The sequence below is a fragment of the Desmodus rotundus genome, chromosome 3 (assembly GCF_022682495.2).
Source record: "Desmodus rotundus isolate HL8 chromosome 3, HLdesRot8A.1, whole genome shotgun sequence".
In the NCBI taxonomy this organism is placed as follows: Eukaryota; Metazoa; Chordata; class Mammalia; order Chiroptera; family Phyllostomidae; genus Desmodus; species Desmodus rotundus.
In genome coordinates, this window is record NC_071389.1 from 49,620,073 (window position 1) to 49,644,770 (window position 24,698).

The 24,698-nt window shown below is 34.1% G+C and overlaps 2 protein-coding genes across 2 annotated transcripts in view; one reads left to right on the forward strand and one right to left on the reverse strand.

The window, feature by feature from the left end:
* The window catches only part of ANKRD13C (ankyrin repeat domain 13C), a 72,994-nt gene that overhangs the window by 18,413 nt on the left and 29,883 nt on the right, over positions 1 to 24,698 (reverse strand). Inside the window, exons 4-9 of the mRNA XM_024565387.4 lie at positions 22,571 to 22,656; positions 21,417 to 21,462; positions 16,292 to 16,358; positions 12,011 to 12,155; positions 6,256 to 6,387; positions 2,940 to 3,101 (exon numbers count right to left, since the gene is read on the reverse strand). Of these exons, the coding sequence (XP_024421155.1) occupies positions 2,940 to 3,101; positions 6,256 to 6,387; positions 12,011 to 12,155; positions 16,292 to 16,358; positions 21,417 to 21,462; positions 22,571 to 22,656 (638 nt within the window). The remainder of the gene's footprint in view (positions 1 to 2,939; positions 3,102 to 6,255; positions 6,388 to 12,010; positions 12,156 to 16,291; positions 16,359 to 21,416; positions 21,463 to 22,570; positions 22,657 to 24,698) is intronic.
* Positions 17,865 to 24,698, forward strand: part of CTH (cystathionine gamma-lyase) — a 73,496-nt gene continuing 66,662 nt past the window's right edge. Inside the window, exon 1 of the mRNA XM_053921752.1 lies at positions 17,865 to 17,869. The gene's annotated coding sequence lies outside the window, so the exon portion shown is untranslated. The remainder of the gene's footprint in view (positions 17,870 to 24,698) is intronic.

The following is a 24,698-nucleotide window of genomic DNA, read 5'->3' on the forward strand; positions in this document are numbered from 1 at the left end:
ACTGTAGGTGGGTGAGTCACCTGGGTGATTTGATGTTTCACCAAAACACTCTGCCTGAGACATGATGCATGAGTGGGCACACTGTCCTGATGATCCTGCCAATCGCCAGCTGCCCACAGCTGCAGCCTTCTGAATCATCCAAATAGTTTCCAGGGAGGAATGTTCAAGCTTATTGCAAACTTGATGCAGATTCAAGTGCAGATTCATTGCTTTACTCACTTAGTCATTTTGAATGTGACAACCACACAGTACACATGCTCACTCAACAGTGTCTACAGCCCCCAGTGACTAGTACAGTGAGGTCATCATTGTTCAAGCATGTGCATTCCAGCCCACTCCCCTTGGCTGCCAGGTTACAATGATGTCGCACAAACCATTCCCCTTATATTATCAACGGCTGGGCCTTTTCTGGACAGACCTCATACAGATGGCAAATAAGCACATGAAAACATGATCATTCAACCTCATTACACATTCTACGTTTGTGAACCTACAATTATCTCAAAATAAAAAGTTGAATAAACAAAAACCAAGCAGACTTTTATGTAGAAATTGATGTATTGATTCAATACCATACTAATCAAAATGCTACCAAGTGTTCTATTTTTTGTAGAAATTGAAAAGTTGATTTAAATATTCATCAAAAACTGTAAAGTTTGCCCTGGCCAGGTAGTTCAGTTGGTTGGAACATTGTCCAGTGGACCAAAAGGTTGAGGGTTCGATCCCAAGTCAAGGTGCAGAAGGCAACCAATCGATGTTTCTCACATCAATCTTTCTTTTCTCTTTCTCTCTCCTTTCCCCCTTTCCTTTTCTCCTTCCCTACCTCTCACCCTCTCCCCCTTCTCTCTCTAAAATCAATAAAAACATATCCTTGGGTGTGGATTAAAAAAAAAACCTGTAAAGTTCAAGGGGCTATGATTCACATGGGAACTGTTTTATTTGCTTTCTTACCAGAAGTCAAAAATCTTAATTATTTTATTTAATTCATATTACTTTGTTGTATTACATAGCTATCTGAAATTAAACTGTCTTAATTTCAATGTGCAAAACTACAGTTTATTAAAATGCCATTTAAAGACCACTTTAACAATTCAAGTGCATTAAGTCACAATATCTGCCCTAAAGAAAATTAAGTAGGATACTGGAAGTTTAAATATAGACAAATCAGACAAGCAGAGACAATCAGCAAACAGCCCGTGAAATGGTATTGTAAAAGGTTTTGTTCCATGCACTCATCCCAAAATGGTGTGCTGACAGAATTAAGCAAAGGTAGCAATAACCGGCACAACAACAAAGTCATTTTTAAAAAATAAGTTTTAATAAAAGTTAAATCACAATGTAAGTCTGAAGAAATAGCCTTTTTGTCTGGTCAACAATGTTGGAGGGAGGCAGCTTTGTCAAAATTTGAGTTCAGCATTTCCTCTCCCAAATCATTTCTATTTTTGAACATGTCATGTCCTTTATCTCGTAGTGATCAAGATATCATTAAATACCAGGTGGCTTCTGAAAAATTAAGTCTGGTGAAACTCTACTCAATCCCAAAGCCAAAAGAGAAATGAGGAATACAAAGAGGATCTGGCAGGAAGGGTGCAGGATCACGCTAAACTAGCATGATCATAAATTTAACTTAAACATTTAATGGGGATTCTCAAACACTTTACATCTTGTGCTGATTTAACTGAACCATGGATGATTCACTAAATACATGCACTTTCTAAACATTAAAGTATTTTCCTGGCATACACACACAGTGTTACCATGAATTAGCTGGAACCTGGCACATCATTCTGAAAAGTCTGTCTACCCCTAAAACATTAACCTGGCACAATACCATAGGGGGAGACTAAGCATTCAAGAAATGTAAGCCTCCTCATAGTAGCTTTGAATCTTTTTACAGAACTCACACATATACATATTGATAAAACACATACTCCTTGACACTATTGTTTCATAAAGTAATAATGACCCTGTACTGTGTGTGATGTGCTCTGGTCTTTCTCTACTATCTTTGCTTAGATTTGAATTCAAAAAGGGTGGTCACAAACCACTAAAATTGATTTCATCATCTACCAGGAGGTCCCTATCCTGCAATTTGAGAAACACTTCTTTAGAATTTAGTAAAATGTTAACATTTGAAGAATCTTAGTGAAGGATATCCGAAAATTGTTTGAACTATTTTAGGACTTTCTGTAAGTCTAAAATTGTCAAAATAAAAAATAAATTTAAGAACCTAGGCCTTGGCTGGGTGGCTCAGTTGGTTAGAGCATCGTCCTGATACACACCAACATTGCAGGTTTGACCTCCAGTCAGGGCACATACAAGAACCAACCTATGAATGCATAAATAAGTGGAGCAACAAGCTGATGTTTCTCTCTCTAGATTCCTCTCTCTCTCTAAAGTCAATAAATAGAAAAATTTTTTTTAAAAAAAGAACCCATCCTTCATCTTATTAGGGAATAACATTGTGGAGGCCGTTAACACGTCTTACATACTTTTGTATTCCCTAAGTTCCCCTCCCCTTTCCCTACTGTCACACAATTCTTTGTATATAGCATGCTTTCAAAAACACACACTGAATAAAATTTTATGGAAAGTTATAGCCTAGAAATGATTCATAAGTAAGTGGGCCTTTATTTAGGCCTTCAAAGCTGTAGATGATTTCACTTGGAGAAGTAGAAAAAAGAATGTATGCAAAGGGACATAGATTTAAAATTAACACTGGGTTTCACACTTATAAATGATATAATCTAATTGTTAGTGAAGCCTCAAAGACCAAGTACAGATTTACAAAAATATATCACTCAAGGCCATATAAAAAAAATAAACAAAAGCTCTATATAGCCAACAAAACCTACGAGTGTACTTATATAAACTCACTAAATGTCAGGAATGAAGTCAACCCCCTCTCTCCTTAGAACATTATAAATTAGAAATGATACCTCAAAATTCTGTTCCATTATGTTTCCGCCTTTACTCAAGCTCTCCATAATGGCCTTATTTCGAAGAATATCTTCTTCACTGAGGTGTTCTCTTCTTTTTCTTGATTCTAGAACAAGTCCATTTACCAGATAGAAGTCGGCCAAAAAGTTTCCTACTCTTTCCTAAAACACAATCAAATATTCAAAATAATAAAAAAATTAAGTTTGTCTTACATTTTAAAAGTTTCAAAGTAATATACATACATGTATACCTGTTTCTCCATAAACATGTAACATTAAGGTATAAATACATATTCCTTTGGCACTTGAAATATCTCAATATCCTATGTATTCTATTAGATTAATATATAAAATTATGTTTTAAATTTGTAAAGAAAATTTAAAACACTCTGATGTATGTTAGTTAATCTAAATAAAAATACCACATAGTATTCCTTTAGAATGTACTCGCAAGTAACACAAAGCGTCTGAAAACTTTAGCTGATAGTCAAACATTATGAGTAACAAGGAGGGGTCAGGGATAATTACTGTTCCCATTTTATAGACAGAAAAGAAAGTGGACTGCAAAGAAATAGTCTAAGTCACACAGAAGTCTCTAGTACAACTAGAATTATTCACCTGTTCCAATATTCTATTCTATAACAGCATAAAACCTGAAATTACAGTTGCTTGCTGCTGTCAACAAAGAGAGAACAAGAGAGCAGTCTAGCTCACCAATACAGTACAACTGTCTATATTCGGAACTGGGGACAGGGAAACTCAAGAGGTGTAAGGGACATCGAGAAGAGATCTGTTATTTGAGGCCTTTCAAAGAGGTCCTCCTTCAACACCAACCTTTACCCTTTTAACAGACCCAGCTGGTGGTCAGAGTTTGCAATGGCTTTCTTCAAAACAACATGATGGAAAGCAAGCTTCCCATTTCTACCTGCATGCAAATCACTTGGTCTCCCTCTTACTACTGTTTCCTAGCATTCCAAAACTATGTGTTTAGAGTTGTTTCCATATCCACCTTGCTTTTGGTGGCCTCTTTACCAGTGACAGAAAGCAAAGCATTCTGCACCTGTTTCTACCTACAAAATGGGAACCATAAGCATTACTGACTCCCTCCTTACCTGTCAAAGATTTAAGAAGATCACCTAGATGCTGTTCAAGAGCTTTGAGCTGCTTAGCAGTAGCACTAGATGAATAGCAGCTTCAATTTTTATCTTCTCTTGAAGTGATCCTTCTAATGCTGTCCAGAAGAACAGAGTACAAACAAGACTTTAAGCCAACAAATGGACTGCAGTGTAGGCTCTCACAACTGGAAACCCTATCATGCTATCTGTTGCCACATAGGCTTAGAGAGGCAAGTTAATGAGCCTAGACTCAGAGTGAGGATTTTTCTGTGGCAGTTTAATACTCAGGTGATAAGTAGCTGTTTTTAAATCTTATAAAGCAAAAGCATTTATTAAAAGTATACCATCATAATAATAAAAATTTTAAGTGTATAGTTCCCATAATTCAGCCATTTTTATTGCTTGCTATCTATAACAGACACTGCAATGGAATGTAAAAGAATGGTAAATGCAACATCATTCATAATGGCAGAAAACTGGACACAAATGTGTATCCATTCATCTAAATGTCCAAAAGTAAGAAACTGGATAGATAAATTACAATATACCCATACTATGGACTGCTGTGCAGTTATTAAAGAGAATGAAGTAGTAATACTAAGAAGAAAAAGCTCCTAAGACATATTAAAGAGTGAGGGGGGAGTTGCAAAAATAGAAATGATACTTTATGAAAAAATAAATATCAACAACTAAGGCTATATATTACTATGGATATATATTTATGGAAAGCATAAAAAAGGTCTGAAGGATATACAAATGGATAACCCTGCAGAAGGGTTTGTGAGTATTGGTCAAGCTTTATGTGCAAGGTTGTGTAATGGTTAATTTTATGTCAACCTGGGAAACTATGGTGCCCAATCGTTTGGTCAAACACCAGTCTAGCTGCTTCAGTGAAGGTATTTTTTAGACGTAATTATCACTTAAGTCAGTACACTTGGAGTACAGCCGGTTCCCTTCCATAATGTGGGTAGGCCTCATCCAATCAACTGCAGGACTTAAAGTAAACCCTGTTTCCCAAAGGAAAGGCAATCCTGCCTCAAGACGACAACACAGAACCATGCCTGAGATTCCAGACTGCAGATTTCAGATCAAGACCACATCAACTCTTCCCTGGATTTCCAGCCTGCCGACTGCTCTATAGATCTCAGACGTGCCCTTCATTCACATGAACCAATCCCTTAAAATAAATCAATCTCCCCCTATCCCTCTCTCCTTCTCTTTAAATATCTACCTATACATCTATATTTCTATATAGGAGACCCCTATGTCTCTATACCTATATCTGTATCTATATATGTATATACCTACATCTATATAGGTAGATATTTAGAAAGAGAGAGAGATCTCCTATTGCTTTTGTTTCTCAGAGAACCCTGTCTACTAATACAGACTGTTTTTGTTTCTCTAATAACATTATATTCATTTCTACTGAGTATAATATAAGATAAAAATAATGTTTAAAAGCAGTAAGTCCTGGCTCTTACCTGATCTGGTTACTTATTCTTGACTTTAAAATTTTATAAAATGCTTCTCCATGTGTCTAATTTAAAAAATTTTTGAGTATATTTTGAGTATTCTGATGTAACTTCTTGCTGACAGATGAAATAGTAATAATGAAAAACCTTTACCATTTACAAAGGGGAAACCACCACTAAGATTTAATTTAATGATGCTGTTGTAGAAATGTAAGCATATTTAATTTTAGTCATTTATATAGAATACTGAAAATCAGCTACTGGATAAGTAAATAGTTCAGAAGTCTAAAAGTAGAAAGAAAAAAAGGTCCAGGGAAATGAGTTCAAAAGCGTACTCCCTTTGTGGTCTTCCTAAGGAATAAATCTTTAGAAATATAGTGGAACTATATAGCAAGGCAGCTAATGAGAATCTTTGCCAACACAGAATTCAAATGAGTTAGTAGGGGAGAGGAATATAAGGGGACTACATGGTAATGGAAAAAAAATACAATTAAAAAGGGGAAAAAAAAAGAATTCAAATGAGCTAAACTTTCTCTCCTGACTTCTGTAAGAATATTTTCCAACCATTACAATTATAAGTAACCAACCATTACAATTCCCTTTGTGGATTCAAAGAGGAGAGAATAAACTACTTGAAGACAATTCTTCCTGCACTTCCATCACACATTATTTTGGCAGCAATACTAAACAATTTTTAAAGTTTAAAAAATCTAGATTTGTACATACTGTTTTATCTTCCCGAAAAAGCCATCCTGTTTGGGCACGTGTGAAAGAAATTGATTTGGTTGATAGAGTTGCAGAGTAAATATCACTACTCATTAAAATGTCAACCTCTTCTTCTGTTTCCATCTCTGATTCCTGAGGTGGGGGCAAAAGTTAAATATAAGAATCTAGGTTTTCAAAGGTTATTAGCATGACATATGAAAATAAGAAAATATTCTAAAAACAATTACAGAATTTTAAACTACATATATCTAAATAAATTAGAATTATGACTAGTTATGAATCTACAAATACAGGACACATGAACTATAGTACTCTTATGTGTACTATTGCAGATACGTAGTGGAAACAACACTAGATCCCCCATTACAGAAATACAGGGTATGTACAGTGATTTAAAAGGTTACTTAAAGAATTAAGTTGACAAGTCTGAGGCAAAATGTCCATATGAAGGACATTTCAGTTTGTTTCAACACAGTTGAATCTTACTTTAGTTCTTTTCAATCCAAACACCCACGACTATCATTTGAGCCTTTCTTTCCCAACAGTTCTAAGTGAAAGGGAAAACAAGGGGGGAGAGAGAGAAGAAATGAGAGAGGGAGGTAGGGAAAAAAGGAAAGCAGTCCAGAAGGAATCTTCTCTATATTTCTTGTAGGAAAAAATAATGAAGAGATCCATAAGTATCAAGCTATGATTTCTAAATTAAGTAGCCTTACTTCTGGCATATTCTCCAGTGCTGACACATAATAAGTGATCAAAAATATTTTTTAAATGAGAAAAAAAAGAAAGCTATGTGCCTGCTTCAGAGACATAAGACCAATGGTCAGGTACAGTAGGGTAATTGAGCAGGTGTAAGATGAGGTTCTATTCTTCAACAGGCCAAGAAAGTCTCTGATACTTAGGACCAAAGAGTCTTTTTTTTTTTTTGAAACATAGAAGTTGCTCTTTGATAAGGCACACATACATTTATTTTTTTAAGATTTTATTTATTTACTTTTTTAGAAAGAGGGGAAGGGAGGGAGAAAGAGAGAGAGAGAAACATCAATGTGCAAGAGATACATCAATTGGTTGCCTCTCACACAGCCCCAACTGGGGACCTGGCCTGCAACCCAGGCATGTGCCCTGACTGGGAATTGAACCAGTGACCTTTTGTTCTGCAGGCTCAACCCACTGAGTCATACCAGCCAAGGAAGGACCAAAGAGTCTTAAGGAGAGAAAAAAAAGAAGAAAAAAGGTCAGAACTTAGAGAGCTGACTGAAGAACGAGAGTTGACTGAAGAGGTTTACAAGGCTAGAGGGTCTATTTCTTATACTTCCTGATTTCTATTATTACCAAGAGGCCCATTTTCTAGGCTTCACTACCAAATTTTTACCCAGATATAGTTCACTTCTTTTATTTTTTTTAATCTTCACCTAAGGATATTTTTCGAGTTTTTGTTTGTTTTAGAGAGAGGAAGAGATGAGGAGGGGGGAGAGGGGGAGGGGGGAGAGAGAGGGAGAGAGAGAGATGAGACAGAAACATCAATCAGTTGCCTCTAGTTCACACTCACAGTTTGAACCCACAACCCAGGTATGTGCCCTGACCAGAAATCGGACCCTCAAACTTCTGGTATACTGGACAACACTCCAACCAACTGGGCAATCAGCCAGGGCAGAAAAAAACATCAATACCTTGGGACTGAGATAGTAACATTTCCTTCACTCTTGCTTACAAGTGAGAAGTGGAAACCCTTGACATTAATGCTAAGGTAAAAATGTATTCCTGGTAACCCAACCTATTCTACATACAACTTTCTAAAGAAAAATTTGAGCAGTATAGGCTGTACAGAACTGTCAGACATCCTTCAAATATATTATGAATCAAGTAGGATTTTATTTATTACACTGGGAACAACACTACATATAACACCGTTAAAGAAATTTACCTTGAGTTTCAAACACCTTATTTTTTAATGAATTTTTAGAATAGAACTTTTCTGTAAATCATAAACTGTAGCCACGTCATTGAAAAAAGACCTGTTATTAATTACATTCATTCAAAAAACATTTATTGAACAGTTACTACACATATATGCATATTAGAATAAACAAGTATTGCCTTAAGGATTATTGCTCAAAATTCAGCTTTTCTGTAATTTTTAGGTATAAAATACACACATATACATACCATAAATACCAGTCCTTTGGTGATCTCATCAATACTATAACATCAGCTAATATTAACTCCACTAGCCTTAGTCTCTGCTCTCTTTGAGTACCATATGTCCAACCTACCTATGCCTAGTTAGCTATGCTGTTCTCATTTAATATGCAAGGTCAAATTATTTAATAAATATGAGTCTAGAATAAAGGTCAGCAAACTATGGCCAGCAGGCCAAATCCAGGCCACTACCGGTTTTCATAAAGTTTTCTTGGAATATAGCTATAATTATTCATGTACATATTGACAATGACTGCTTTTATGCTAATTACAGCAGAGTCAAGTGGTTGTGACAAGCAAATATATCGAAGTATCTAAAATATTTATTATCTCTATCTTACAGAAAGAGTTTGCCACACTCTGACCTAGAATGTACTGATGCTGTGTTAGGAACCAGAGAATACTAAATGAACCCCATAACCTTGAGGAGCTTAACCCAATAGAGGAAGAAAGCCACATAAACAAATACAGCAGAAGCAGCTCTATGGTACCAGATTCAGTGGGAGCATAAAGAAAACAATGGTCAGGGGAGGAAGTGACACCAAGCAGGTGCCCCACAGCTGTAAGGGTGCAAGAAAAGGGGCATGCCAGGAAGAGAAGCAACGTGAACAAAGAAATGAAAGTGCTAAATAGCCTGGTATATCTGAAAAAATTTCAGAGTTCAGTACTAGGGTATCTAAGACAGCAAAGTAAGAAAAACGCTGGAAAAATGAGCAAACACCAGATCACAGAAGGAACCGTATCATGCTAAGAAATTTGGATTTCACTCTTTAAGTATAGGAAACTTTTAAAATGTTCTTAAAGAAGGCAGGTTTCATGAATTTGTTTTCAATGTTCCATCTATCTCCAGTATATCAGATAATTCAGAAGCAGACAAGAAGGGGGTCAGGAAAGTCATGTAGGAGATTTGTGATAGTCAGTTGAAAGATAATATCTAAATTAAGGCACTGCCCTGACCAGTGTGGCTCAGTGGGTCGGGCGTCATCTCACAAACAGAAAGATCACAGGTTTGATTCCCAGTCAGGGCACATGCCTGAGTTACGGATTCAGTCCCCAGATGGGCCGCATAAGAGAGGCAGCCGATGAATGTTTCTCCCATCAGTGTTTCTCTCCCTCCCTTTCTCCCTCCCTTCCTCTCTCTCTAAAAACAAACAAAACCAAAAAATTTTTAATTAATTGATTAATTGATTATTTAAGGCATTGGCAGTATGAATTAAAAAAGGGATACTTATAAAACATAGGAAGACAGAAATGACCACAAATGTTCTCTAATTAAGAAACATGGAGTATAAGAAAAAATGTCAAAAACAACTCCCAGTTTTCTGGTTGAATAGAGAATGATGTCATTCACCAAAAGAAGGGATATGGAAGAAAGGGCAGGCAGACGGGAAAATAATGAGTTTAGCTTCAGATGAGCTAAATTATGAAGTTACCTGGGAGACATACATGATATCCCACTAGACATTTCTACAGGTAGGTCTCCACTCAGAAGATCTATCTGGGATACAAATATATACTTTGTATGGGAATAGAAGAGAGTATTCTACCAGTTTGTAAAAATGACTACACCAGAAGCAAATGAAAAGTCTACGGGTGAGTACAGAAAAAGGAAGAAGCAAAGGAGAATAAGATGGAGAGGGGAAGAGAACCATTGACCAAATCACAAGACAAAGTCAAATCACAAGGAAAAGAAAATTTTAGGAATTGAGTTATCAATAAAAGCAAATACTTCAGAGAAGTCTAATAAAGAGAGGTTGAAACAAGTGCACTGATTTCAGCAATGGACTCAAAATGAGCATCATCCAAAACCCCAAATCTATTTCCTTTCCCTCAATTCTATCAGAGGAACCACTATCATTCCACTCTTCAGGATAGAATCGCTACACTTACCCTTAAATCCTTACAATTCCTAATTCACCCAATCTGTTAGCAAGTCCAATTATTTCATTCTTGGAAATGCAAGTCATAATTTCTCTTTTTTAATTATTCGGTATGCCTTCCAAGTCAAGATCCTCATCACCTCTCAACTGTATAACCATAACAACTTCTCACATAATTTCCCAGCCTCCAATCTCTTCTTCCTTATCCCAAGTTATCCTACATACTAGCTGTGTGACCTCACAAATGCCATTTAACATCCATCTATAAGCCTCAATTTTCTCATGTGTAAAATGAAGATAATAAAAGTATTTACTTTGACAGGTTATTTTAAGAATTTAACGAGAAGTATTTTTTAATTAGTGTACTTAAATAATAGTTCCAATCGGCTGGCAATTAATGTTTAATGTAATACTAATATATGATAGCAATTGATATACACTATCAATACAGTACCACTATCCATAGTCCCTAACAGTGTCTAGCATTTACTAGGTCCTTGATAAATATTTAAGAAAGGAAGAGAGGGGAGGAGGGAAAGTGAAAGAAACACATATGATTAATTCACTTATATCACTTTTGGATTATATCAATACCTTGTTTAAGAATCTATGACTCTGTTACCAACTACATAGGATTCTAAGTTATCTTATCTTATCTGGCTTTTAAGGCCTTCCATGAACCATGTTCCCATACTCAATAAGAGAAACCTTCACTGCAGTCAGATAGATCGCTTCTCTGTTTCCCCAAAAGACCATTCTCATTCCCACTTCCCTGACTTTACTCACCCTGTGTGCTCCACAAGGAATACCTTCTGCTCTTCCCATCTAAATCTTCATTGTTCAGTGCCAGTTAGGAAACTACTTTTCAATAGTACACGTACAAGGTAACTAAGGTCTCATCAATAGATATGGTAGTAGGAAGGTCTAATCTAAGAGATGTTGAGGAAGGAACCATAAGATGTGGTGAATGACAATATGGGGAATTGAAGTGGAGAAAAATAAAAACAAAATTAAAAAAGCAACAGTGACAAAACAAATGGTGACTAAAAAAAAAAAATTGTAGGACTATCAATGATATAGAGATGCCAGGAAAGCTTTCTCTTTCCAGTATCTCTAAAAGCAGGGAAAGGAGCATTCAGGGAACAAAGGATGAGGATAATGGTGCCTGTGGTTTTCCCTGATGGTTGTGGAGGCAATACCAACATGGATTTATGATGTGACAGAAGGGAGATAATTTTGTACTCTAAGAAGGAAAAGATAAAAGGAAGGTAGCCGAAGAGTTAGAAACATTAAGGGTACAGACAGAAAAGCAAAAGAGGTGTTCCTATTAAGGAGACAGAGATGGTCAGCAACATTCTAAAAGAAGCTAAGGTAGCAAGATAATAAATGGTAAAAGGGTCAGCACAGGCTCAACATATGAGAACTAAGGGAAAATGGAGTTCATTTAACTAACAGATCATCACTGAATTATGAGCAAACAGACTCAACTGACTGGTCAAGATGACAACCAGAGGATAACTTTAAAAAAAATTTTTAGTAGTGCAAAAACGAAAGCTTTAGGATTGAACCATCCCAATTATGCCTTATGCCTTTTACAACAACTACACTGAAGCGTGGTTGCATACAAAGACATTTTTAAAAAACCATGTAGAGGAATATTCTTACGAAAATATGCTCACCTCATGGTGTATTCGCTGATAAACTTTTTGTTCATTGTCTAATACTACAAAAGATTCAGAGGGTGCTGCATCCCCATTGAAAATGAAGCTTAAATCCCCTCGTTGGCACTTCATGTCAGTAAAGTCTATGAGAGTAGTGTCAAGCCTGTGAAAGATGGTTAGATGAGAAATTCTGACAAATAAATTTCAATAAAACTATATGACAATTAAACAAGTTTTGTTCCTTCTAAAATCAAACTAAGATACTAATACAACATTTCAAAATCAAATTTAGAGATAAGAGCTAAATTTAAAATATCTTATTTTTAAGAAAAAACACCAAAAGAATATTTAAATATATTCCATTTTACCTATATTTCATTTTTCTGAATGCATAGTTCATTAACCCAGCAGGAAGACTGTTTCCCCAGTGTTGAAGTATTTCCCTAAAGGTATCCTTGTTCCCTACTATTTCCATAAAAGTTACAACTGGAAAGGGCAGAAAAAGACCTAACATTCTTTGATCCCTTTAAGACCATTTTACTGGTTCCACGGGGCATGTAAGAGAGGTAAAGCAATGGATATACCACATTCTTGGATTAAGGAATGTGTGTCCAGTCTTCTATACCTATGCCTTATACCTAACCATCAGTTACGAAAACTTGCTTCATCCTTCCACTTGGTAACCCATTTAACTTACTCCAAATTCTTGGCTTTTCTGTTTGACTTCCCAGATTCAATTAGCATTCCCTTTTCCAACATCTCCACAGCCTGAAAATGTTGTGGGTCATTCCTGTGTCAAAATCTCACAGATTCACACACTCGTGTGTTTATTGTGCTCTTTGGTAACCAAGACCTGGCAAGGTCGACCCCAATGAGTTGGTCTCAAATAAATTCCACATATCACTAGTTATTGAAATTAGAATACTGGTATGGAAAAGTTCCCAACTACCCTGAAGTCCTTCAGTCTGTGATGGCTTTGTAGAAGATCACTTCAGGACCCCTCTGACTAGCTGCTCAAAACATGGTCCTTAGTCTAAGAAATGGGTTGACACTATCTGTTACAAGATTCTGATCATATCCAAGGAAACACGTTTAAGTCTTTGTGAGAGATCTACCCTGGCTATTGAGTTTCTAATTCAATTGTAAGAATTCTTTACTTTGTAGGTTTGTTAGTTTTCACCTAGGTAAAGGCAAAGTGAATGGACATTCTTGGTTTCCACAGAAAAAGCTGAGAAATAGAACATAATCTCACATGCTGCATCCAAAGAAAAACTAGAATTATATCACTAAAACTATACATTTTAAAAGTGAAAGTGATATTATTAATAATTTTACCAGGACAACTGGGATGAACCAGAGCAAATAGGGAAATTTGATAACCCTATGTGTAACAGGCTCTTTTCTGAGGCGTATTTTATACATATAAAATCTCCCTCAGAATGAAATCAGGAAGCACTGAAAAAATCAAGTCACTGGCTCCTGCAGGGGTGAGCCCTGTTTGCTGCTTTGCAGCTGAATTCCAGCTCCTGGTCTTCTTCTGGTGGTCTGCTTTGTACTCCTAGTGCCTGCACGACTGACCTGTCCTGTCATTGCTTGTACATGTGTCATGAGACAGAATAATGCCAGTGAAAGGGGCTTATTCTCAACCTTCATAGGGCACGGACTACCCATAGTATCAAAAAGAAACAGATCATTTTATGTGTGTGCCCTATTTGGACTCCAAACTTCAACTACCAGGGAACTATCCACCCCACATAAAATAAATAAATAAATAAACAAAAACAAACATTTTAAAAAGGGGGCAGAAGAGTCTTCTGCCTTCATTCCATTCTTGCCCACCCTGGATGAGAGTGGTAGTGAACTGTAAGGGGCAAGGGTGGAAACAGTGAGGAAAGGGTCAAAGACAGATGGGGCAAATGGTGATTTTTAAGCTCCCATATGTAGTCACACCTAAAATCAGTCCAGTCAATTTTCGTTCCATCTGTGTTTCTGTAACTTGAATTGAAATTAGAGTACCTACTACATATTCTGCAATATCCCTGACATATTAGATTGCCTGGTACACATCACACATGTTCACAATGATAAAATTTCTCAGGATGGTATTTTAATGTCCTTGCCCTTGCCCTTGGCTTTAAGCCTATGAACCTAAATATTTTTAATTTTTGCCATGTAACAGCTATAAAAAAATTCTTTATATAAATGAAAAGACTGGAATACAAAATATTTCCTGATATAAAAACTTGGAAAATGTGAAATAACACTGGACAAGGAAATACAGCCTTCTCTGAAAGCTTCTCTGAGTGTCTTTGAAACAGGAAAAGCCTGAAAAGGCAAAGTTTGCCATGATCATTTCAGTCAGTACATACAGATCACCTAAAATTATTAATATTAATAGTAAAAATGTTTATTTAGTATTCCCAACAATAAAGTTGCTCACACGTTCCTGTTTTTACTAAAGTATTACTCTCTCCTTGACACCAGAGAAGGTATTTTACATATCAGATGGCTGTCACGAGATACAGTAAACTGAAAAAATTCCTTTGAACAGAGTTTAAAATTCAGATTTGAAGTGATGTTTTAAAAAGAAACTAATCATCCAATGACATTTAAATTTGAAAGTTTCTATTTAATGCTAACAGATTTTTTAAAAGTCAATTCTTGTCACTTATGCAAAAAACCTTTACCAAACATCCTAAAATCCAGCCTCTCCATGAATGTGGTAAAACTTTGGTAACGAGAGCTTTAGTGCCAGCTGCTAGTAAGCCCCAGGTGTGAGTGTCTTGCTACATTACAGTAGCTTCCCCTCAGGCTCTTATTAACCATTTTGTGGTTTTATTTATTATCTATTCTCATTATATAATATTCATTATAAAATCTACTTCCAAAAGTCAAATATAAATGTGAAACAATTTTTTAAAAGCAAGTTGTACCTTTTTTCCCTATTTCTAAAAATCAAACAAAACTAAAACTCACCTTTTTTTTAAAGTAGCACATGAAAGAAAATATTATTCTTCCAAATTATCTACTATCTTTGGTCAGTGCCTATAATAAACATTTTTAAAATGACAAATAATTTTTTGATGAATCCATAATACATTGCTAACAACTGGCTGCTGAATTAAATCTACATCAGTATCAAATCCTTTCCTAGTTTCTCTTCTATGTTTTTCTGTATTTTCCCAGGCTTCTATAATTACCATGAATTTAATGTCCATGAGAACTTTCATAATTAGAAACATCTGAGGTTATTTTTACAAACCAAAACCACAGAAACATATTATTTAACCAAATTCTACTGCTTGAGAATAATTACCTGAGAACTTGTTTCAAACTAAAGGTTATCTCTTCACTACAATTCAACATATTACATAATAAATTTTATAAAAAATTGATTTTTTAAAATTTCTGCCTTGTGACATGGTGAGAAAGGACAGGAAGTCAGGTCCTGGCTCAGCTATTAATGGGCAATATGATCTTTTAAAAATCACTTTAATTCTCTGAACTTTCTCATCTATAAACCAGTTTACATGAAATAATATTTCAAGACATTTCCAGTTTTAGACCCTCATATGTTCAAATTAATATTCTGGAAATGTATAAACACATACATATATATTATATATATAATTTATAGACATACTAATATACATGTATATATACATATAAGTTAGCATATTCACTAGCATTATATATAGCTTCCATGTACTTAATTTATAAATATACCTATATTAACATAAGGCTAAAGATATAGGGAATGATAAAAGTAAAATTGCTAAAATGAGTAAAATGAATAGATTTCCCATAAGACCTAACCATCAATCTTATTTTAAAAGGAAACAGAAGAAAATTAAAATTAGCCTTAAAGAGTTCACTAGAATAGATATGAATGATTGAATAGGTGAATGAATAGATTCATGCATGGGTAGACAAGGAGAGAAGGGTATGAGAGGGATGGAGAAAAAAGGACAAGAGTTAGGTCTTCCTATGTATCCCTTATTTCTTAAAAAGCCAGGACCATAGAGATCACCATGTTAAATCTTAATATTACATCATGATCTTCACTGTTTGCCTTCTAGATACTCTGTAGGTGAATAAGAACAATACCTTTGTTTTGGTCAAGATTTTATGCCTTTAGTTATCTGTAGTATGTCTTGAATGAGATAAAATATTGTGAATGTATGTATAACATGTTTAAGTTATAAAATACTACATCCAAATGTAAGCTGTTACTATGGAAAAGAAAAGCTTCCTCTAAATCTCAATTTTCTGTTACTCAGAAAAAAATTGTCACCTTACCTGATATTGATACCTTGTTTGTATATTTTACAAGCATCAGAAGGCAGAATTCGGGAAAGTAAAGGCACTGTGTTTTTAAAAAATAAAAGATAAAATTAACTAACTTAAGTTCTGAAACATTACAAATTTTTTTGTTAGTAAGAGTAATGCAAACATTTTAGAAATTTACCAAAGTTATAATAATTTTCTTTAAAATAGCATTTTACCACTCAATATATAAAGCAATTTTGAGCAACTTCAAGTATCTATTATTTAACTGTGTTTGCTACATAGTTCACCACATTCCCCACCACCACCCTTGCCCACCCACCCACACAGTTAGCAGAGTTGATATAATGCTACTGGTGGGTACCGAATTTTGCCATGTATAATACACTCCTGTATATAATGCAAACTCACAATTTTGGCTTAAACTTTCAGGAAAAATACCTTCAGTTCTAATGTTTAATTCATTTTATTTATATTTAGATACTTGTTTTTTGTATTATAGAGGAATTTTAGCATTTATTTTTGAACATATTATGGTACAAGAAATTTTATGTAATAATCAATTACAAAACACAAGACCAGGTACAAGGTATTTCAGGTACTACCCATGTATAATGCACATCCTCATTTTTCCTTCAAAAATTTGGGCAAAAAGTGTACATTATACACAGCAAAATATGGTACATATTGCAGAATATTATTATAGATGAGAAAAACAATGACCTATGGTAACTAACCCCACCTGAAGGGGTAACTAGGCGTACCTATATCCTATCTGATCCTTTAAATATAATGTGATTAAATAATAGAAAGTAATGTGTATAAGAGGAAGAGACATTTTTAAAGCTAAATAACTGAATTGGAGTTTGAACCCCAAATATGTGACCTTGGTTACTTAAGCACACTGTACCTCAGTTTCAAAATGTATACAATGGAATCACACTCTTTACCTATAGATGTCTACCTTCCACTGTTGTGCACACTCCTATCACAGCTATCTTCTGATAGTTTTTTATTACTTATTATCTACTATGTTGGGGGGGAAATAAGAGTCATTCTATGGATGACTAAATCCGCCCAACAGCCCATAATAAACTACCACATACCAAAAAAGAAAAAAGAAAAAAATGTGAAGCTCAAAATTCCTGAAATTAAGATATCAGATGTGTATGTGAGTATGTGAGCATGTGTGAGTGTGTGTGTAAAATATATTAAAGATGTATTTTTTAAAATTCAGTGTTCAAAATGGGTGATAAATCAACCAGGGTTAGAAAGAAACGAAAACTGCAGCGAAAATTAAAGACTGTTTTTTAGTTAACTTTTTCAAAGCATCAATATTTTCTATTTAACACTAAGGGTACACTTAACATATCAATGCCTTTTTAAAATTGTGAGAAGTTATTGAATCCAAAATTATTTCCGGCAATGAAGACAGGTTTCTAGACATTTTCTTGTACAAAAATAAGACAAGTTTACTGCCCAAAAAGAATAGAGTATCCACTAAGAATTACCCTAGTCAAAGAATATAAAAAATCATTTTCTGATAAAAATTTTTTCTGCCCGGCCAGTGTGGTTCAGTTGGCTGCCCGTTATCCCGCAGGTTTGATTTCTGGTCAGGGCACAGGCCTGGGTTGCAGGTTCCATATCCATTCGGGGCACGTGCAGGAAGCAACTGGTCTATGTTTCTCTCCTTCTCTTTCTCCCTCCCTCCCCCTCTCTCTGCATCAATTTTTTTTTAAATTCCTGATATGAAACAACAGAAGTTGAAAAGCACAATAATAGCAGAAATTTATGTAAGTGGTCAAAGCTCTTCTTTCATGATCATTATTTGGGATCCATTTTTCCTGACTTCAAGTACCTGATGTAGCATAAACAAGATGATTAGACGAATATAACACTCTAAATTTACTTAATTTAATTTATTACATCTTTTGAAATAGTACAGTAACCTACAGAGACAAAATTTAGAATCATATACCAATATCCACTTATCAAAAAATCAGAAAATGAGAAAGGAATGCGAAGAAAAAAGCAGCTTAGAAGTCATTTTTCATAAACACAACTTCAAAATTATTTCATTAATAATCCCAAGAACATAATCTAATGCAGCAAATAAGAAAGCCACTTAAAAATAAAACAAGGAGAGCCCTGACCACAGGTGGCTCAGATGGTTGGAGCATCATCCCATACACCAAAAGGCTGAGGGTTAGATGCCAGTCAGGGCACATACCTGGGTTGCAGGTTTGATCCCCTGTTGGGATGTGTACAAGATGCAACTGATCAGTGTTTCTCTCTCACATCAGTGTTTCTCTCTCTCTCTCTTACTCCCTTCCTCTCTCTCTAAAATCAACAAGACATATCCTCAGGTGAGGATAAAGGAGGGAGGGAGGGAAGGAGGGAGGAAATATATTTGTAGTAACTGAAAATAATGTTTTTTTGAAGAGCATTTACAGATGTTAAATGTTTATGTAAAATAAATCAGGATATAAAAAAAAGAAGCTTGGGGATTTGAGGGATTGAGAAGAAAAGGCTCAGAAAAAAAGAAGGAATAGTATCAAGCAAAAAAAATTTCTGCTATTAATGCATTCTAAAAATAAAGCAATTTACATTTTCCCATTTCTGTGATGACTTTTTCCCTTCTTGTGTAAATTGAACAATTAAGCTGTCTACATTTTGTTATCTCTGTATAACCTGAGAGTCTGACACTGTATTTCGAAGGTAGCATAAGTCACTGAACTGAATAAGAGTCTCTAAATTTAAATTTTGATTTTGCTATCACTTACTCCCTGATTTTAATTAACATTTGTAAACCTAATGTTTTCTATCCATAATATGCAAATAGCAACTCCAAATATATAGGGTGGGGTGGGTGCTCTACAAATTATAAGATAGAGAAATTTTTTAAACTATCAGTTTTTCTGTTGAAAAGTACTATATGCCTAACTCTAAATTTGACGTAATGATTATTATACTATAAATTATTTGACATTTTACAATATATATAGGGCTTCCTTCAAAAACATGATTTCATTTCATACTCATCAAAACGAAAATTTACAACAGATGGGGCAATTATTCTCCCTACTTTAACCACGGCTGAGGCTATCTTCAGCCAAACACTGAATATAACACAGTATGAGGAGGAGTAGAGTGTGTGTACTCCACTACCTCTGAATTAAACTTATCCCTGGGATCTCAATATTTCTTAGATTCCCTTACTTCTGGGTGGCCTGTTATTTTTTTTATTAGTGGTTTTGACAAGAAGAAACATGCCTAAACTCTAGAATAAAGCTTGATAATCAAATCTAATAATAGAAATTACCCAGTGTTTTTTAATCCAAAGTGTCTAAACTAAATCTAGCCTCCAGGTGCTAGTTTAGACATGAAATCAGAAAAATCCTTTATCAGCAATGAAACAGATGTGCTGACTTTTTTGTGTCAAAGTCAAGTTCTCAAAGAATCAGTACTTTCAATAAGTGCCTCAGTGGTTGTATCATGAATTTGTTTATGCAACATTTATAATATGTTTATAACTACAGATATATGAACAATTTCAGGAATGATTACATTCATTTCTATTTCTTCACACAATTGAAGTGTTACTTTTAAAATATTTTAACACATTTTGCTCAGCAAGATAAATTGACTACTTTGGAATTTAAATCACCAATATTACTAAGAAAATCAGTTAAAGAACCAATACACTCAAGGAACAACCCTAGTATAAAGTCACAAAGGAAGATGGGGGTCTATGCAGATCATGAAAAATAGGATGAAAAAATGCATTCAGGCTTTAGACCAATTTGACTTGGAGCTCTTTTATTAAACAAAGCTGCTTCAGATCTCTTTTTTCTCAGTGGTATGGTACACCAGGATTTCTGAATGATATGCAAAGCATAAAGGCAAGACAGGCCTATCAGAAAAATAAAATCACGTGTAATTTTGATGGAGCCAAAACTAGCCTGACAAGCTAAAGTTGTAACGATTTTGGAGAGAACTAATTTTATTTAAGGATTAAAACTCTATATTTTGAGATTAAACACACTAGAAAAACTTTAATCATCCATGCCTGTACAGTATTATGCTGCTGTTAAAATAAATAAAGTACTTCCTCATCAGCTAGTATGGTAAGATGCCTGTGATATATTAGTAAGAATGACAAACTGCATAATGACATAGTATGAGTCCATTAAAAAACCCTAATACTTAGTATATACATATATATATTTGTGCGCACACACACACACATTTGTAAATGTTGCAAATGGTTTGAAAATATTAGCATGAAATGTTAACAATAGCTTCTATAGTTGTCAATATCTGATTTACTTTTATAATTATTGTAAGATTTATTTTTACAATTACTTTAGGGATAAATATTACTGAACATTCAAATCTTTATATCTTTGTATCATAAAAATTAATTCAGATGCTTAAAAAAACACATGTAAGCTCATTATATCCCAACCTAGATATAGATTACATTAAAAGAAACTTTTTAAACAAAATTTAGTTGTTTTGCTGATTGTTTAGCTTGTAAAGGTCACGGGATCAAACTTCTTATTTGGAATATGGGGAAAAAAGAAACCTACCAAGGTAAAATCAATGACTGTAAAATATCTAGAAATTAAAGTCTTTCATAATAACAGAAACAGGGTGCAACCAAACAGTATATTAAGACAGAGGCTGTAAGGATGCAGTAAAAGTGGCAAAAATGATTGAAAGTTAAATATGCAAAATCAAATGTTAACAAAATTTTGCACATTCAGGGATCCAAGTACTATATTTCAAACTTCCTTAAATTCACTAATTTTAATAATCTCATAATTATACTTCCCTTCCCTCTGAAAATTCCTTATATTAAATTAGTATAACACTTAAACCTGAATTATATTTTTTAAAAACACAAAACTTTTTAATCTTAAAAATAAGAATTATAAAAGTTACTTACAAGGTTGAGATCATTAAATACCACTCCAGTGCCTTACATCCATTACATTCAATGTGATAGAAAACACTAATTTTCCCTATGGCAAGTATCAAATTTATTATGTTAACATTTCTATATAATAGTTATTTTTACACTCACAATTCTGCATGTGTACATATTTTATAATAAAACATAGCATACTCTTACCCCAGCTTTGAAAATCCCAGTGAAGTTCTAGATAAAAGTCACCTAGCTGAGAAATGAAATATAAATAATTACTGAATGCACCTCTAGTTAACAGCTGTTATCTCTACTTAACATTTTGCTTTTTAAAAAAAATCTGTTATCATTAAAGGTCTATAGACAAGAAGAGAAATTTTTCAATGTTTGGAGTTAAAAAGAAAAATGTTTATTACTTAAAATAAAATATTACAATAGCACTCATCAAAACATTTATTTACACAGGAAAATATGCACCACTGTAGGTTTTATAACAACATTTTAATTGCATAGAAACGCATCTGGAACTGACATTTAAATTTGCATCAATAAATATGCCATTTCTCAGTATAACTGAAGTATCAATTAGTATTATTGTAAAAGTAGTTAATAACTTTAGAGGGTTATAAAAAATGATTTCCAAAATAATTATTTGTGTAGCCTCATAATGGTCTAAAAAAAATGTCCCAGCCCTGGCTGGTGTGGCTCAGTGGATGGAGTGCCGGCCCATGAACCAAAGGGTGGCTGGTTCGATTCCCAGTCAAGGCACATGCCTGGGTTGCAGGCCAGGTCCCCAACAAGGGGCACATGAGAGGCAAGCCCACATTGATGTTTCTCTCCCTCTTTTTCTCCCTCCCTTCCTCTCTCTAAAACAAATAAATAAAATCTTTTAAAAAATACAAAAGAAAATAGCAGAAAATCAATCAAACTTTCTGTGCAAGCACCCTCAGCTCTTACTGTCATGAGGTAGGACACAAAAAAAGTTTTGTCATCTAAGGAAGCTGCAAACTGCTCCTCATAGGAGCAGCAGCTTCAGCTCTTAGAGAATCTTCTAATCCAAAGAACAAAGAAAAATTATGGCCATTAGTTATGTCCTACCTCCTTTCTTTTTTGGAGCTCTCATCTAATGTACTGCAAGCAGTACTTCTTTACCTACTTTCCTAGCTCAAAGTAAATGGTGCTTCCCATAAGAGTATAATCAGAGTATTTGTTAAGTTATTACTGCTTATTTTAAGCAGGATTTTTACCATGTTTTGACCCTTACTCATTAGTGAGAAATTCGACTGTATTTTTAAAAATGTTTAAAAACTACACTTACAATTATTTTGGGGGTGCAAAATCAACAAAGAAATATAGCCTACCTCTTTCAGGGCTTTCAATAATCGAGGTCGTTTTTCTTCAACACTTTCCCTGGATTGCTGCTTAAGCTTCCTTAAAAGAGCTGTAACTAAGATTTAAATTTTAAAAAATTAATTTAAAATAGATTTTACCCTACTAGAAGACACTACTGGCTTTTATACAGATATATTGAAAGATATATGAATAAGTTAGCAAGTAAGTTTAGTAACACTGTATGGTTCCAAAGGAAAATTGAGACGAGATACCTCAACATCAATTTATATTAAATCGCACTAGTTTTCCTAGTTTTTAATTTTCTGTACAAATTTAGGTTATGTACTGACTGAGCCAAGATTTACCAACCTCAGTCAGATGTTGGAATATCCTGTAGTAACACCAATCTAAAATATCTCAAACGCAGCAGATCTCAAAAATCCCACTGAATACCACTTTTCTAAAAACATAATTATCTACAATTGTTACCAGGAGTACCTGTTCTTTTTTCACCAGAGATTGTATTCTTACCTATTAATAATACAGAAAAAAAATGTATAAAAATAAATCCTATTCTATCTGTGAAAATAACTTCTGAATCTAATAAACCTGAAGACCTCCTTAATGTTTTCTCAATAGTTAAGAGATTGAGATTTATTAAACATGTTAAGTGTAAACCCCAGCTTTACTACTTAATAGCTGTGTGTAAACTCGGACAACTTACTATATTTCCCCACACAGAAGTTTCTTTTTTTTTTCATTTGTCAAATAAGAATAAAGTCAAATCTACTATGTGAAGTTACTGTAAAGGCTCAATATAAATTCCTTACTAGTGTACCTACAATTAAGTAAATATAATTTTTATCTATTAGAATGAACATCTAGAATTGACTAGCAAAAATCATCCAATCCCTAACATTTATTAAAATAAGTGAGAATACTACACTGGAAATAAGAAGATAGAAAAACATGCATTGAGGTGTAAAACATGTATACTCATACATCAACACATGCAGATTTCCTCCTTGTCCTGACATATTTTTTCATATACATATATATATATATATAAATACTATTGTTTTCTATTTTACAGTATGCATTCTTATAAAGTATTTCAACCCTATGTAGAATACAGACAGAAACAGAAGGTGAAAAAAGAGGAAGAAAGAAAGAAAGAAGGAAAGAAGAAAATGAAGGAAAAGAAAGAAAGGAAAGGAAGGAAAGGGAAGGAAAGGAAGGAAGAGAGAAAAAGAAAGAAAGAGAGAAACAAACAAACAAATAGAAAGAAGACAGTAGTGAAAGCTTGGACAAGATTTGTTTTCTCTGCATAGGCCAAATTAGTAAAAGGCCAAAGAAGAATTCTAAAGAACAGTAAAATTTATTCTTTCTTTTAACCACAGGTCTAACAATAAATAACTCCAATATAGTTTAAAAAGCCAAAAATCATAGAACAATGTTTAAATTACTAAAGGTCTTTCAGGACAGAAGAGGCTGAGACCTAGAAGTCAGAGAACATGAGACGTAGTCTAGCTCTGTGAACTAGGTCAACAGTTCCCAAATACAAGTCTACATTTCAGTGCCCAATTGTACAAGTTTCCAGTGATATTCAGCAAAATTGAAAAACTGGGACCTAGGATGGGTTTTTTTCTTTATAAATTACATATTATTTCAATTCAAGATAATCATTAAAATTCTTTACAGATTCAAATTTATATGAATCTGGTTAACCTCCATGTTTGTTATAATTTAACTCTAATATCAGAGATATATTTATTACCCAAATGCAGTAGCTTTTCTTCCTCACTATAAGCTCAAATACTTTAATAAATATTTATTCAATCTCTCTTGCCTTTATATTGAAATGGACCTCTGCTAGAATGTAAAAAATGAAAAGAATTCAATCCTTAGACTGAATGTAAAAATGAAAAGAATTCAATCTAGACTGAAAAGGTATCTTAATGTACAGCAGGAGCCATAATTTTTATCACCTCAATATGTTGTTTTGTAACTGACTGAGGCATTCTGTAAGTAACACAAAATGACATAAAAATTACCAAACATTATTAAAAAGGTAGCAACATCAACAATATATGTCACAGTAATACATGCAAAAGATTCCTGTTCTTTGAGACTTGACATTTAAAAAATTATTTCAAC